At 35.7% G+C, this 18,412-nt stretch overlaps 1 protein-coding gene across 1 annotated transcript in view; it reads right to left on the bottom strand.

Annotated features, from left to right (window-relative positions):
* LOC308679044 (receptor-type tyrosine-protein phosphatase N2-like) overlaps positions 1–18,412 on the bottom strand; it is a gene marked incomplete at its 3' end in the record, with an annotated part of 204,483 nt that overhangs the window by 71,005 nt on the left and 115,066 nt on the right. The window contains exon 3 of the mRNA XM_081346279.1: positions 14,850–14,963. Coding sequence (XP_081202405.1) covers positions 14,850–14,963 — 114 coding nt within the window. The remainder of the gene's footprint in view (positions 1–14,849; positions 14,964–18,412) is intronic.

Raw genomic sequence — 18,412 nt, 5'->3', positions numbered from 1 at the left:
ATTAATACTTTATAAGAGAGTCAGATTAGTATAATGATTAAGGCATCAGACTAGAACTAGACTAGCAACTATCCAGTCCTGTCATAGTTATGAAGCCACATGGGTGACCTTGAGCTAGTCATTTCCATAGCCCTAAGAAAGAGGCAATGGCAAGGCCCCAAACATTGGACAAATCTTATTAGTCTCCCTTTAATTCTTTGTTAGCAATCCAAAAATTTACACACACACACACACACACACACATATATATATATATGTATATATATGTATGTATATGTATATGTATATGTATATGTATATATATATGTATGTATGTATGTATGTATATATGTATGTATATGTATATGTGTATATATATATATATATATATATATATATATATATATATATATATATATATATATGTATATATATATGTATGTATATGTATATATATATATATATGTGTGTGTGTGTGTGTGTGTGTGTGTGTGTGTGTGTGAAACTAAGCGCTCCCAATTCCAAAGTTACCGTGACAATGAAGAATAAAAAATAAGGGAAATGTTCCTTGAAAGGCAAGTGATGAAAGCAGAAATAGGTAATGACAGCATTTTATGAACAACTTCTATTTTAGGAAATGGTTTATAGTATTTAGATAATGGTTTATGCTAACTATGAAGAACAATGACATATATTTCCCATCAGGTTCTCCAATATGCCTAAAAGTTTAACAAGTATGCTGCTGCAATACAAAGATATATTTTAGTGAACAAAAATAGAACCATATATCCTAGTTATAATTTTCCAAGAGCTAACTTTGGTTAATCAAAATATCAGTTCTGCCTCCTATGATCTAAAAGAGTTCCTTTCTGAATTGGCCACTTTCTGTTACATTACACACAGGATTCTATACTGATCAGCCAATAGAAATTCATGGATAACATCTCTGAAAGATCTTTTTATTTTATTTTATTTTTATTTTTCGAATGGGGAAAAATATCTGAAGATTGTCCACCTGTAGAAATATTGAATTTACCAAAGCTGACATAAATATTAAATATTCAAGAGCTGGCATAAGCTTCTAAGGTTTTTCTTCAATATTAAATAAGTACATACATTAGCAAAGCTTTGCAAACACCTGAAAACTTCTTTGTAAAGGTTAACCTCAAAGCCACTTAATACTCATATGACTGGTTTTCTCCTATATAATGTCCTTTTCTTTTGATGGGCAATGTCAGTGATGACTAGGATCTATTACTGGACCCATATGAGCTTGTATATTTCCACAAACACAATAAAACACAATTCAATTGAAGATGATTCCAAAACCATATGTTTTAATGTATTTTCCAAAATTCTTTGAAAAAATTATTTTGCTGTTTGTTGCCTAATATTTTTAAGCATCTTGATTTATTTTATTTTGGCTAAGAATCTGACTATTATTTAAATCCATCTCAAGGTAGATAGATAAGTGCATATTTTTAAAAGAGTATGTTCCCAAAGTATTGATAAAGATATTAAACTCTACAGTAGCATCATGCATATTTCTACTGTTGGTTAACTTTAGCAATGTATTTAGGAGAGCTCGCCCACTCTATCATATTTTATTCTATGCATTCTAGGTACTTTTTATATACTTTCATAATAACAAAAAGTGAGCATGGTGACTCGAGTGGTTGAAATGCTGGACAGGAGGGTTAGCAAGCCCGTGTTCAAGGTCTGAGAACTGCCATGGGGTGGTATTGAACTCTCATCCTTCATTCCAGCTCCTGTTGGGAACATGAAAGGAGCCCCCAACTGAGCATCCCCAGGGCAATGGTACTGTCACCAGCTAATCGTTTCAATCTGGAAGTGCCCCAGTGCTTCTGATTCAAGTGCAAATAATAACAAAGAATTCAAAAAGAGCATTAATGGCATCCAATCCAACTTCCTGCTCATTACAAGAATCTAGATTAAAGCATCATGGCAAAGGCACTATATCTTCTTAAACATTCTTCTTTCTGGTTCAAACTGGCAGCCCATGGGCCAGATCTGTCATCTGCAGGCCACGCCTATTATGTAGTGGGTTCTGGACCGCATGGAAGACAGCAGGCAGATGAGTACAGCAACAGCTCTTTATTGTGGGTAGGACTGTACTGGACAAAGGGGGTTACCTCTACCCCTTATATACCTTGCCAGGTACGCTCTTGGCCAATCCGTTCATCTGAATCTCCCGCCGAAAGCTAACCAGCCAATACGGTAACGGTACAGCACCACCTGGTGGTATTTGCTGAGCTGCTGCTTAAACCCCATACATAACACTGCCCATCCCGGCTCAAAGGCAAAAAACCGTTGTGATACATCACAATATATCACGTGACACAATCGAGTTTGACACCCGTGCTCCAATGCAAAGGCTGGGGATTGCATCACAATGCAGTTTTTCGCTTTTTTTTCCCCATTACAGTTCCCCCATGATGGACATTGCTTCAAGAGTTATGCACCAGTAATCTGTTATCCAGCAAATTGACGCAAGTCAATTTAAATAAATCTGTTTCCATTGCAAAATGAGATCAATTTTTTTCACTCTACAAACAATAAACATTGCCCCTTTTTGGCAAAAAATGGTTGGATTATTGATTATTTTTGTCATTTCTTTTGCATTGTGGCCATAATACAAAAGAAATAAGCTCTGAAATATAATACTTCCTATTAAAAGCCTTTTAAGAAGCAACAATCAATAGAAAGGGCAAATTCCACTAGTTTTTTTTTTCCTTAACATGCTTTTTTTTCAGGAACAGAAGTGTGTGGTTTTTCCTTCATCGTCATGAGTTTACCCATGTATTTTATTGCTATTTTATGAGCAATTTTCTAATTTTTTTTCCAGGCTTTGAAGACTGCAGATGTCTACATCTGATTCCAGACTCATGCAGCTGCTTCCTAAGTTGCTTCCAATCTTCTCCACATCTATGAGCATGTGCTTTAAAAAGGTTGGGGCTCTTTTAATGATTCAGAACCCAGATATTAACATATGTGTAATTGAAATGTAATCTGATGTAAGCACAGGAGAAAAAAATATTGTATATAAAAATATATCAGCAGGACAAATAGAATTAACACTGATGAAAATAAAGAAGGAAAGATTTTAAAAAAACCCGTATTGATAAAGAAAGGAAATCCTTTCTTGGCTTGTTATAAATAACGATGAAGGGGCCACCATGATAGGCAGAAAAAGAAAAGAAAAGAAAAACACAGTTTTAATAACTGCTGAATATGACGGGATAGCTAGCTACAGAAAAAACAATGTAATTGAGAAAGCCAATATTACAATCATATAAAAATGAAAAAGAAAAACATTGTTACAAAGCAATGAAAAACTAAGGAAATAAGCAAGATAGGCAGATGGCCAAAAGAATTTTTGTGACATAACATCGAAAAGGTGGTGGGCTTATTAAAAGACGTTTACTTTACTTTACTTTTATTAAATTTGTATACCGCCCTTCTCCCGAAGGACTCAGGGCGGTTAACAGGGCATATATAAATAACAATACAAAGATTAAAAAGGAATTAAACAAGTGCCCAATTAAAATTACAATAACAATAAAAGACCCATTAAAAACCCTAACGTTCCCCATCAGGCCAGACCAGCTAGTTCAAATAAGTGGGTCTTCAGACCGCGCCGGAAGGAGCGAAGGTCCGATGCCATCCGGAGCTCAACCGGCAATTGGTTCCATAGTGCCGGAGCGCCCACAGAGAAGGCCCTCCCCGTGGGGGCCACCAGTCGACATTCCCTGACCGGAGGCACCCTGAGGAGGCCCTCTCTGTGGGAACGCACAGGGCGGAGGGGAGTTGACGCCGGCAGCAGGTGGTCCTCAAGGTACCCCGGACCCATGCCATGTAAGGACTTGAAGATCATAACCAAAACCTTGAATCTCACCCGGAAGACAACTGGTAACCAATGTAGCTCGCGGAGCAAAGGTGTAACATGGGAGTACCGGGAAACTCCCAAGACAACTCTCGCGGCCGCATTCTGTACCAGTTGGAGCCTCCGAGTGGTCTTCAATGGAAGCCCCATGTTTGGGGTGAAATTAGCAAAAGAAGAAAATAGGTAAAGGTAAAGGTTCCCCCGCACATGCGTGCTAGTCGTTTCCGACTCTAGGGGCCGGTGCTCATCTCCGTTTCAAAGCCGAAGAGCCAGCGCTTGTCCGAGGACGTCTTCCGTGGTCATGTGGCCGGCATGACTAAACGCCAAAGGCGCACGGAACGCTGTTACCTTCCCACCGTAGTGGTCCCTATTTTTCTACTTGCATTTTTTACGTGCTTTCGAACTGCTAGGTTGGCAGAAGCTGGGACGAGTAACAGGCGCTCACTCTGTTACGCGGCACTCGGGATTCGACCCGCCAAACTGCCGACCTTCTGATCGACAAGCTCAGCGTCCTAACCCACTGAGCCACCGCGTCCCTTAAAGAAGAAAATATTAAACTTTTAAAAAGTATATAGGTCAATTTACTGTGATTTTGATAAGAATTCTACAACTTTGACTTCAAGCACTGTATATTGAGTTTTTTTCCTGTTGTATTGTAACCTACACAAAATCATGTCAAGTGATGGATGAAATGCTGTCACTCTATTGCACATGGAACCCTTTTTTATGTCCTCTTATTTTCCACTGAAAATAATCCATCAGGGTTTGCTTGCAACAATACTTTACCTCTTTACTGTAGTGTTATTGTTTACCAATAAAACAGAATGTTAAAAAAGAAGAAAATGCTTTAAGATGTCAAAATTATTTCCAAACATTTTAAAAGAGTTAATTTCAAAAATTATTAGATGCCCAATTGTTCATTTTTATTGCCAATTTTGAAACTGTTATAGCAAAAAAGAGATGACTGGAGAAATCCAAATTTCAGTCCCCCCAAATAAACAAAAATTTACTCTTTTAAACTAAGACAATAGATAAAAGTTTTATGGTTAATTGTAAAATAGATAAAGTCAGAGCTTTGTACTTCCATAATTTTTTTAAAAAAATCTGCACATTGTCTGCCTTCATGCCACAGTATTTCACTTTTTATAGAAGATTCCACTCTCAGATTAAGCTTTTAAAGATAATGTTAGAATAATAAATAAGCATTGCATTACTGGATGTATGTAATTAAAGCTTTTCTTGACATTATTTTTCTTAAGAAGACATTTGCTCAATTAAGAAACATTTTATATATTTAAAATGTTCCTTTATACAAAGAGGAAGTGGTATCATTTTTAGTTCAGTTCTAAAATTACAGTGAATGTTTAAAATGGTTATTCTTCCTCAAATTATTAACACATAAAGCTTCCACAATAATTCAGAAAAAAACACTCTCTCATTGTCCATCCAGCCTTGAAGAGCTACTAAAAGGAACATAAGAAGCACATTAAGTTTATATAAAAGCAAAGTACAATCCTCAAACTCAATTACTGTAGCAATTATCAGAATTACAGGTGAACTAAGATATCTCATTATGGAATTTTTATTGCAAAATCATCTTACTTAATTCACACATTGACACAAGCAGAGAGTCCAAGCATCAGCTACAATTTTTAAACCCTACTTTTCTTACTTTTACACTCTTTGTGTCTTGTTTCCTACCTCCAAAGAAAAGAAATGTGGGCTGCAATTATATTAGATTACCTTCTAGAAACAATCCCATTTAGTCAACAAACTCTGTTAAAAGTTTCTGTTATGAAAAAGCTAACAGGTGAGATTCTAGGTGTATCAATATATTATTTATTTGTATACCACCCAATCCCCAAAGATTCTGGGCAGCTAAATCTCATCATAAAAAAAACTTCAATTAAAAAAGAGACAGAAATTTAAAAACAAAGTAAAACAATCCAATCAGAAAATCACAGCAAAATTATTTGCAACCCCACTTCTGATCAAAGCCTCACATCCTTTTATGTCCTATGCTAGACAAAACAGATGGGTCTTAACAAACATCTGTGCAACATATAAATAACTGTAAAATATTTTTTTTATGTATGTTAATACATATATAAAAAGCTAGTATGTAAATTTGATGAGTTAATTTTTTTTTCCTTTTTATCTGGTTATAACATGTATTGGCTGACAGGCCGTACTCAGCGTGTGGTCCTCAATGGAACTGCATCTACATGGAAGGAAGTGTGTAGTGGGGTGCCCCAGGGCTCTGTTCTGGGCCCAGTGCTCTTCAATATCTTCATTAATGACTTGGATGAGGGGATAGATGGGGAACTCATCAAATTTGCAGACGACACCAAGCTGGCAGGAATAGCCAATACTCCAGAAGATAGGCTTAAGATCCAGAAGGATCTGGACAGACTCGAACACTGGGCACTATCTAACAAAATGAAATTCAATGGTGAAAAAAGTAAGGTTCTACATTTAGGCAGGAAAAATCAAATGCACAGGTATAGTATAGGTGGTACCTTGCTCAATAGTAGTAACTGTGAGAGGGATCTCAGAGTCCTAGTAGAAAATCACTTAAATATGAGCCAGCAGTGTTATTTTTTCAAAGTTTTTTTTTAAAAAAATCTCCCCTGTATATTCAATCGCCGCTGTTTCTGGAGGGAGGGCTAAAATCCCCCTTCCCTCTCCACAAGGGGGAAAGTACTTTAGCAGCTTACTTAGGTGGGAAAAAAGTTGGAATTTAAGAGAGGTAGATCTCACCCAGTCTCTTCCACACTGCTTTAATGTTGCCTGATGGTAAGTGTGACTTCAGCTGTCCTCAGCCTAGTGACCAGCCATATTGCTATGGCCGATCTTTTGTCCACCGGTTCAAAGGGAATGCAGGCACTAACGGGAGAGTTGCTGCTCTCCCACATTTCTGCAAAAGCCCCTCCTGCTGGTCGCCTCTCCGGGGCAACTTTTTGGTCCTTTTAGGGCCCCCCAGCAATGCGAAACTGGATGTGGAAGACAAGAGCCATCCTCCTTAACATCCATAGCGGCCACATCAGCAAACCAGAAGTCTCGAATTCCATTGACTCTTATCTACCACCATTTTGTTTTGACCATTAGTACAGTAGTTCAGATTCTTGTAGAGAGCATAAGCTTGCAATAAACTTTTATATTCATTTGAATTACCTGGATGTCCTGATTTTCTCTTGCCTGACATTAGATAGATGGGTAGATGGATGGAAATAGATAGATAGATAGATAGATAGATAGATAGATAGATAGATAGATAGATAGATAGATAGACAGACAGACAGACAGACAGACAGACAGACAGACAGATCTAAAATGGGACAAGTTTGTATTAGATGTATATGAGTTTCCCTCCATCATTTTTCAATTTGACCAAATTCTCTGAGCAGTGCAAATGTGCACACATTCATTTTTCTGTTTTTTCCTCTTTGATGTGTGCCTTGTTCTTACTGACACTTAAGCAAAATCTCTCTCTCTCTCTCTCTCTCTCTCTCTCTCTCTCTCTCTCTCTCTCTCTCTCTCTCTCTCTCTCTCTCTCTCTGTGTGTGTGTGTGTGTGTGTGTAAATAACAGGAAAAGAACAGCCCACCCAAATAGGTATGCTGAACTTTAGCTCCTATTTAGGCATCACCATCATTTTCACTGCATATTAGAATGAAATTATTTGAAGCAGTACCTTTTACAGTTTAAATCCTACATTGCTTCCTCCCCCTTTTCCACAGCTTAATGGACACCTTGCTTTGCACTTCTGATGTTCAATATGACAATTAGTTATTGATGCAATTGGTATTCCTACTAATTCCTAACATCTCTCACACACAGTCTTGTAAATTAGTATAAATAATTAGCATAAGTATGCTTGCAGAATACAACAATGCAATCCAAGAAACACACTTTTAGGAACTATAACACACTGTTTCAGAATGGTATTTTATATTGTTCCAAATACTTAATATCTTATGTGATTTACATTCCTAAGTACAGCAATTCCAAAGAGAGGACACCCTTTTAAACTTGGTCTCCTTCCTCATTCTGGTTCTGAATCCCTACAGCTCTCTGACTATATATAAGGGCACTTGATAAGGGAAGGATGGCATAGCATTAAGAGAGTCTTCCTATATTGTCTTCCTGTACATGACTGAACCTCCCTGTCTACAATATCTCCAAACAAGAGGATTGGTACAATATAGGTTGCCTTGGAGCAAATTTAATAAATAAATGTATGTATCTATGTATGTATGTATGTATGTGTGCAGGTAGTCTTCAACTTGCAACCAATTGCTTACAACCATTCAAGGTTATGAGGAAACTACCTTGGGACTACTTATACCCCAGATTTGAGGTTCAGACTGCCCTCCTACTGAAGTCGCATGACTAACTTCCAGGCTGCATTTACAGCTATTTACAGTGCCCTGCAGTCACGTGACCACATTTTACAACAGTTTTGTTGAAAACTGGCATTTAGTTCCAATTTTCATGGCAGTCCATTAGTTGACTTAATGACTATGGCAGCCACTTCCTAACTACAGTGTTCACTTAACGACTTCTGCAAAAAAGAGTTGTAAAATCAGGTTGGTCAGATTTTTTGATTATCATGACTTTTCATCACAGTTGTTAAATCAAAGGCTACCTGTATAGTGGAAAAGATCCATTTGATTTGGAACATATTGCCAAATTTTCACGTATAATATCAGAACTTTTTTTCCAATGCAATACTATGCACCCAGTATATGCACCTGGCATGTTTTGCATAGTTTGAATAATTTATAACATTTTTTTTTATTCTACAAACTAAGATGAATAAATTTTCCAGAAAATTTAAGTGAGCTTTTCCACTTAGTCTCTAATATTATGCTTACAATTTTGTTCCTAGAGTTTAAATTTATAGAGTTTATAATTTACATTTATAAAGAGATCAGAGACACAAAGAAGTTTAAAAGGTTGAAACAATTGTGGGCATGTAGAAAAGAGCACTATAAACTACTAAGATCAGCTTCAAGAGAATTACTAAGTTTAGGATCAAGGTCCTGGACCTATCATATTAGCTTTCTCCCAGCTATTAAATGATCATCAAATTCCTGTGTGGGCAGGAATTTTGTCACATTGAAATGTGGGCCTCTCTTTCATTCCATAAGTAGATGGTTAGCATACAGACAGTGATATGTGATTTTAAAAGCTAAGAACCATGAAAGTACATATGATGTTATAGATCTCAGATATGATAATTGAAGCCTATTACTTTATGCCGTGAGTAAGACATCTCAAATGATTTGTTCTAGGATCCATTTGTTTGTTTTCCTAGTTCTCCCAACACCAAATCTCTCTATACTCATTCTATCCTGCTTCTTCAAAGTCCAAATCGTTTCCATACTTTTGCTAAAAATAACCTAAGTCATCAGGAGCTAAGCTTAAATCTTGTTCATATGATATAGATCTGAGACAAGGATAGAAATCTTTGCTGCAGGGCTACTAGAAGAAAGTAGAATCATTTAGGGAAGAGAAAATATGTAAATCCTTCAAGACTTATTAATCATACCTAGTGAGAGAGGTAAAAAGTATTACATATCCTCTCCTCTGTAAGTTTTAATCTTAACCATTTTAAACATAGTTTGATAGATTCCTATTCCATATTTTGAATATTGCAATAAACTACTGCTGAATTATTATAAAATCAAACCTAATTTAATTGGAAATTCTTATGTTTAGCTTATTTATTTTCATTACTGATTTATTCTATAATTACTGGTGTTATTATTTTGTTCAATGATCTCTAGTCTACTGTTCAGAGAGAAAGTTGTGTCAAAGTGTGAGTGTTATTACTTAGATAACTGAATAGATAGGACAAAAAGAGAAAATGAAGGTGAGAAGGAATGACGTTGACAACTGCTTTCCTGAACCACAAAATCTCTGGGTCATTTTGTTGTAGATTCACTTGTTGAGGTATCTCTCAACAGTTCCAGTGCTTGTTCTCATAAAAATTGTATCGCAACTACCTGAATTTACAGAAAATTTTATTTGGAAGTCATAGAATAAGACAGCAGAAGGAAATAAGAATGCGCAAGTTTTGCGCATGTTGATGTACATACCAAGAATTAATTGTTTCCTATTATGTTGAAAGATGACCAGCCATCATCTAGTTTAACATGGCTAACTTATGATTCATTCTCTATTCCTAGTGGAGATGCCGATTTTAAATGGTATGTGTATTGCATACCCATATTATACATGCATTTGGGATAACAGTTAACCTATGAAGATGTAAAAAAAATTGGCCACATCCAGCTTTCTCAAGCCCTTTCCACCCCATCAGAAAGTATCAAGATTATTTGCATAATTTCAGTGAATAACAGCTGTGCAATTTTCAATAGAATTTTAGCCAGAAATTAAGAAAAAACAAAATGTGCTTTTAAAAAATCGAAATTAATCCCAACCTTTTTCACAGTTATTACCATTCCGTTCTAATGCCCAAATAGTACTTGGTTTCTAGATTTTTTTTTTTTAAATGAACTGACCTTGATCACAAAAATGCTACTTGTTGAGACTTCCGGTCCTGCGCAGCAGCGCAGCAATCGAGGGGTTTGAGACTCCGTGCCCTTCGGCTGAGTTTCTTCCTGTTAGGGGACACTAAATGGGCCAGAAGCCACCCCAAAGAGGTGGCAAAGAAGGAAGTAAGTCCAGGGGACCTTAGAGAGATGGCGGTCAACCTGATCGATCCAGGAGAAGCCTTCCAGAAACCAACAGGAAAAACTTCAGAGTCTAGCCTAACTTCAGAGTCTAGCCTAAGCTGCAAGCAACCCAAGTCAAAAGCACTATTTTAAGCTGATTGTAAACAGCGGGTTTGAATCTGGGTAAGAACATCGATTTTCTCTATCCTACGTATCAACTTTCCTGAAAGAAAAAAAAATCCCAAGAAGCAAAAAACCTCCGAAAGTGAAGGAGGGGGATTTTTACCCCATCCTTTTACTAATGGAAGCAGCGAATTAAACCTTTTATGGAGGATCAAAACATATTAAAATGAAATGACTATAAAACCTAAATTTGGATAAGTTTGAAGTTACTGAATGGTTAAGATTCTCATTTTAAAGGCAATTTGTTCATTTTGAAAATTTGAAAAATAAACCAATGCTGACATCTAGGGTGGATGAAGACTATGATAGCAGTAGTCTTTCATGCAGGACTTGGCAAAATCTGGAAAAAACTAATCTCTACTTGTGACCTTCAAAACTCTAACAATAGAAAACAGCTGTGACAAAAAAGAAAACAATTTGGGCTGCAGACAAAGTGTGACTTACAAACTTCAGGGAACAAAAAAAAACTTTTTGGATTACAAGTATCTATTTTACTCTGACCCCAAATCTATTTGCAGAGAAAAGAAAATTTGGATTCTTGGTCATCATGGGAAATCAGAGATTTATAGAAAAAAACTATCAAGAAAAAATAAATACTTTTCAAGAGGAGACATATGATATGTTTCAACTAATTCAAATAGCAATTATTTCAAACCACAAAGAAATCCAAAATAACTTTAAAATATAAACCAATTCATCTCAAATTTAACTTTACAACAAAAAAAATCCCAGGAAACAACAACAGTGAAGGAACAGATAAAACAGACAACTTAATACAAATCTGAGGATAGAGAGTTAAAGATGGAACCTAACAAAACAAAGAAGTATGATTTAACCCAAGTGGGGGGGGGGAAATAGAAGAAATACTGGATTTGGAAAAGACAACTTATACTTTGACACCGCAAAACAAATTTGAGGATAAGAAAAAAGATTGGACAAAATGGACTTCAGAGATGCCAGGAAAAACACTAGAACTGGAGAGACAAAATATGATAAGAGAAGCAGAAAGAAAAAGAAAGAAAAAGATTTTCAACAAAAATGAATGGGCAAATGCTTCTCACAAAGATATTGTACTTGACTTACCTTTTATATCTATAGTAACACCTACAAGAATATGGAAAGGTTCTTTGACTCAGCAGAACATATTAAGAAAGATAGTGGGCAAAAGAAAAAGGCTAAAGTGAAAATTAAGAAAATAGACAATGGGGCCTATCAGAGAGAATATTAAAAAAAACACCTGTTCAATATGGTTAAAGAAATAGAAAAATTTTGGTGGAACATTCAAAAGATTTTTAAGAGAAAGATAAAGTTTTCTCCGCAATTATTTTTATTGAGTATTGTTGTAGATTGTGATGTTAAAGAAACTAATTTGATGTTGAATATGATAACAGCAGCACGGTTACTGGTGGGACAATACTGGAAGAAGGATAGTTTGCCCACTGGAGAAGAATGGGTGTTTAAAGTTTCGAATCTTGCAGAAATGTCTAAGATTTCTGCTTATTTGAAAGATCATTCACAGGAAAGATATATTTCAGTTTGGAGGAGATGGATAAATTATATTCAGAATAAATATGGGACTAAAAAGTTCCATTTAGCTTATGAGTAGATTTTAGGGGGATATTGTTATTGGTACTTTGTTTGTAGTTATGTTAAAGGGGAGTTAAAGCACATTATGAATTTGGTTAATTGTATATTATGCATAATTTTTATTTAGAATATGATTATTGTGACTATAATCCTGTATTTAGCTCTGGGAAGTGGGGGGGGGGAAGTGGGCGGGTTTGGGGTGGGATTTGGGGATATATTGTAAAACTTTGTTTTTGTAAAACTTTTTAATAATAAAAAAAAGAAATAGAAAAATTTTGGATGTGAATTTGACTTTAAGAGGGAAGAGCCCCTCAAGTAACATAGTACCTTCTTTTTCTTCTTTTTTATTTTATTTCTTGATATGAGTAATATAAAAGAGTTGGAATGGCTTATATAAAGCAAATGTTTTAGCTATCTAAAAGTGATTGACTTTAAGAAAATTACAATGGATTAAAAAAATCTTTTGAATAAGAGTTAAAAGACTAGAGGACTCGATTTATTAAATGGAATACATTTTTAATTATGGTAAAAAAACAATGAAATTTTTTTGGAAATAAATATGTACAGTATTAGCTAATAGGAAATAGGGATTTTAAGTAGCATACTATTTTTAATTTTTTTATTTTTTATTTTTTTTAGTCTTATTTATTCCATAAGAAAAGTAAAAGTATTGGATTGGCTTACATGAGAAAAAATAGACTTAAATATTTAAATGTAATTAACTTTGAGAAAATCTTAACCAGTAAGAATGTTTGGAACATGGTGGGAAAGACAAATGTAAACAAGAACTGTAAACAGGATCTATGATGAGACAACCAGAATGACTAGATAGAAAAGGAATATTATATTGATGTGATTATTATATTAAGGTGATTATGTTAAAAAATAATAAAACATATTTTTTAAAAAGGCTACTTGTGATTGATGTAGAAGTTACAAAAGACAGATGTTATATTTTATGATGCTGTGCAGATGGAAAACAAAGGTGCTTTTCTCTTTTATAAATCGGGTAACATAATTTTTAAAAGAAAGACATGGCTTGGAGGTACACAAAGAAGAACAAAAGAAGATTGAAGAAATTTGGATATTTTTTTGCATTTTCATATTGATTATAATACTGCAAGGAACATCAGACAGAGCACCATAATAAGTACATAGAACAAAGAGATAAGTTATACAAAGCAGCAATCAGCTACTGCGTATTTAGATGAAAATGAAACATTTCACATAAGTTGAAAATCCTTTGATTTAAAAGAAAAGCTTTATATCAACAATAACTAGAATCAATTTCATATTAAAGTCTGCCTCTTCTGAAACTAAAGTAGCCTTTTTTGGTCTTCTGAATTAATTGAAATGTTTTGGTATTTTTTAAAACTTTATTTTATTGATAACGAACCTAACAGATCTTTGATCTTTGCTCTGATCCCAGGCCTAATTTGGAATTAATCAATGACAGAATAAAGGGAAGAAAACACAGACAGTAATTATAAGAGCAATAAAAGTGAATATCTTATTAGCAGAGAAGACATAGATCCAAATGGCAGAAAATGAAATTTCCACAGAAAATATGAAAAGGAAAGAGATAAATTGGTTGCTATTTGGCAATGAGCTGGCACAGTCATGTATGTATGTGGTAATGTATGTATGATTTGATTCACAACAGAAGATTGCTTTCATTGAAGTTATTAGCCTCAACCTGTTATCCGTGTTTCTTTGGATGGGAGATCACCAGGGAATACTACAATGGAAGGTTAGCCTAGAAATCAAATTACATCTGAAAGAAGGCCATGGCAAATATATCCATATTGTTGCCAAGAAACCATATGAGTGTGTCCACAGAATTATCATGAACTACGTTCAATTAAAAGGAGCATTTTACCAGTACCCTTTAATGTGCCACAGCAGTGGTTCTCAATCTATGGTCTGCGGACCTGTGTGGGATCCGCAATGTCATCACAGAGGGTCAGCAAAGGATTGAAAAAAATGTTGTGATTTAAATCTTGAGTTAAGTCTTAGGGGTGGTGGGCCATGGCTCACAGTCACAAAAGGTATTTAAAGAGGGGGGGTCTGTGGTGAGGAAAAGGTTAAAAACCACTGTGTTATAGGGTTGGGAGCAGCAAATAAAGTTTTCCCTCTTCCTTGGCTTAAAGAAAAAGAGTATTCATGGAACAAGGCAATAAATAAAGGTTATATATACAGAGATCTGAGAAAGAATGGCTTTCTGACAGTTCTACTTTTAATCTACTTAGATCAGGGTTCCCATTCCCCGGGCCACACAAACAAGCAAAGCCCCATTTGTGGGATGCTGGCAGCACACTAAACCATGCACTCTCCAGTCCCTTTCTCCACGAAACTGGTCCCTGGTGCCCAAAAAATTGGGGACCCCTGGGTTAAATCATCCTCTTCCCCCTCTCTATGAATGATATTGTAAGATAAAGATGCTGTAAGTTAAAACGCTGACTCAGAATTTTTTAAGAGGTACCTATATTCTGAACCAAGTATTCTGCAACGTACCTCTGTGCAACAGCTTCTCTAAGACAATTCTCAAACGATGAAGCGTTGATGGTGAAATTTCATACTTGTTTACATCTATCACTGGAAGTTGTTGACACTTCCCAAATACTCCATCTGCAGAAGGAAAGGGGAAAATTAGGAGATAAATAGAAAAGGAAATAATGTTATTCTGTGTTACCTCTAATACTTCAGGAAATTTGTATTATCCTTTTATAATATTTTCCACTTCCACAAAATGCAAAATAAACCATGGGGCATTTCTATTATTCACCCTTCCATTCTTTTCATCAATGCTCCCATCCTAAGCAATGCCAAAGCAAAAAAAAATAAAATAAATATTCCTTGTCAAAACCAGAACGCAAAGGAAACACTGATGTTCGTTCTCAGAAGTAGTAATTCCCCCCCCCCTCTCAATACAGAAAACTCTGGAGTGGTAAATGAATGTTGAATCAATAATAGACAGCCAAAGCCAGCTTAATGTAGTGCCGTCTAATGAATGCAATAAAAGAGAGCTGCTCACACAACAATGAGATATTAATGAAACCTAATTTATTTAGCTCCATTCCATTTGCCTAAAATGACAGACTCTTCTCATCAAACTCTTTTCATATCACACCTTCTAATTAATTTAGGTCCTAATTAGTCTTTATTTAAAGAATTGTTCATTTCAAGACAAGCTTCCTGTGTGGGGAGAAGATAGGCGGTGGAGGGGAGTTCAAACATAAAATTACCTTTCTCCCTTCCATACAAAAAACTAATTTAGCGACTAGGTGTTTATAGTACCTTCTGACCATCTGCAGCCCTATGTTCTTAGAAAAGGAAAGAGAGGTATATTTATTGTTCTCTGCTGTATACAGTGATCCAAAGGAAACCATTCAAATGCAACAAGTTTAATTAGCATGCCGTTCTTTGTACACCGTGTTTTAATTTAGTAATTACTGCAGATATTGCATTTATAATCAAAAGGGACAGTGAAATTTGACTAGCAGAACCTAATATTAAGAATTAATTTACAAGTATCTTTTTCTGTGGGATTTCAACCACATGAAACAATTTTAAAAAATCTTTTCACAATGCAAGTAGTACATCTGTAATTTATGAAATGCAGAAATAATAATACTGATATAGACTTGTATTATGGAGTGTATAGGTTTATATAAGCCTAATTACTCCTGCATTTTAAGAATGGAATAAATTATTAATCTAATATTGTTGGGAGGCAATTTAAAATAAAGAAATCACAAAACTTTCACATCATATTTCTGAAGCACAATGTCAGCAAAATTAGCTCCCAATTTATGTGTTTTATCAAGGACAAAGGGGTTTCTACACTAAATCAAAAATCTTGCCATGCCACATATTTTGCATTAGAAAAATGCTTCCTAGTAAGGAACTTTTCATTGCTTACAAGAACAAAATGACTCTTTAATATTTCATACTACAGCATTAATTGTATATCAGTGATAATACAGAATATCCACCAAATTGCAGCAATGTGATACAAGTATGTTCTCCTTATGGATCCAAAGACTTATTTTATATTCAGTATTGATCAGTCAGGTGGCAATTCTGAATCAGGCAAGATGTAATTATCTGAATATTTAAACCTAAAATATACTGTACAGATTTTGAATTATATTACAGAGCAGTTTTTCTCAACCTTGATACTTTGAACATGTGTGGACTTCAACTTTCAGAATTCCCCAATGAGCACAGAGGAACTCTGGGAACTGAAGCCTGCACATCTTCAAGCTGCCAAGATTGAGAAACGCTATTACAGAGGATCAGCAAAAAGGTGGATGTGAAATATGTAACGTTTAGCCTTGATCTTTGCAGTTTGCTAGACCCCCTAATAAACACATTCTTTAATCAATAGGTTCAAGGCCCTTTCTAGGGTACAGAACAAACTTGCCTGAAAGGCCATTCAGAATTTTGAAAATGTCTCTATCAGAAGATCCTTGTTGAGAACCAAGTCCTCTATAGGGAAGATAGTCAGAAAGGGAAGGAGAAGGAATGTTGTGTGTGTTTCTGTGGATGTGTGTATGCACTATAGTTATCTCTAGATTATAAAATAAGATAATCTTTATTGTCATTTTTTTACTGTGGGCACAATGGTGCACATCAAAAATGAAATTTAGTTGCCCGCTCTCAAAGTGAGACACATACAGGACACACACCTAAAACATACTACATACAACATATGTATAGACCCACACCCCTACATATACATAACAAATAAATATTAAATACTGTCCATCTTGAATATATAACAGAAGGAAGAAGCTTGAGAGTTCACAAGGTTAGTGCTGTATGGAATGAAACTATGGCTGAATCTGGATGTTCTGCTATGGATACCATGAAGCCCCCTCCTCCCAGAAGGTAACAAGGAAAACAGGTCGTGAAGAGGATGAGTAGTGTCCCAGATAATATACAGTGTTTTACAAAAACACCCCAAACTATTTTATAGAACATTACTATGATTGAATCTAATTCCACTTAAGATGCCCTCCTGTTTGCCTAACAGAGCATTCTTTTAGTTCTTCTTTCCAGAGTCAGAATTTCGACATAGCAATAGCAGTAGCACTTAGACTTATATATCGCTTCACAGTGTTTTACAGCCCTCTCTGAGCAGTTTACAGAGTGAGCCTATCGCCCCCAACAATCTGGGTCCTCATTTTACCGACCTTGGAAGGATGGAAGGCTGAGTCAAGCTTGAGAATCAGCAGACGTAGCCTGCAGTACTGCATTCTAACCGCTGCCACTGTCCAGAGTCGCTTTGTATAGTGAGATGGGCAGCATACAAATTTAAATGAATGAATGAATGAATGATAATAAATAAATAAATAAATAAATAAATAAATAAATAAATAAATAAATAAATAAATAAATAAATAGCACTCCCTAAGAATACGGCCCATAGGTAATTTATTATTTTTTAAATCCCATTTATATCCCACCCTTCTCCGAAGACTCAGGGTGGCTTACAATTTAAGCACAAATCAATGTGCTTAGCAATAGCCTTCATTCTATGTATATGCCTGCTTATTAGAGCTTTCGCCCCCCCCCAAGCGGCATTATTACAAAGTCAGCTTATTGCCCCCAACAATCTGGGTCCTCATTTTACCTACCTCGGAAGGATGGAAGGCTGAGTCAACCTTGAGCCTGGTGGGATGCGAACCTGCACTAATTGCAGGCAGCTGGTGTTACTTAAGGAGGCATTAGCCCACTGCTCCACCAAGGCTCCTTGTAATGAGTACAAAGGTCCACCCTCAGGTTCAAACCAGCCCCTCCTTTGAGGTCTTTGGTTCTGATGTAACCAGTGCCTGGGTATGAGTAAAAAATTAGGTGGCTGCTGCTACCACCAACCTTTTATTTTAAACTGAAAATTAAAAGAGGGGAGATCTGGGAAAGTACAGGATGACTTTAACATTTAACTTGCACTAGGTACTAGATCAGATGGCCAAGCACTGTATGTCTCCAACAGAAGAGAATATTTGTTGCTCAAACTTGAATTATGAGTCCTTGGTGCTCTCTGACTTGCTTGGTTTTTTGCAGACTTTTCA

The sequence above is a fragment of the Vipera berus genome (genome assembly GCF_964194415.1).
Source record: "Vipera berus genome assembly, chromosome: Z".
Lineage (NCBI taxonomy): Eukaryota > Metazoa > Chordata > Lepidosauria > Squamata > Viperidae > Vipera > Vipera berus.
This window is presented reverse-complemented; position numbering and strand designations above follow the sequence as displayed.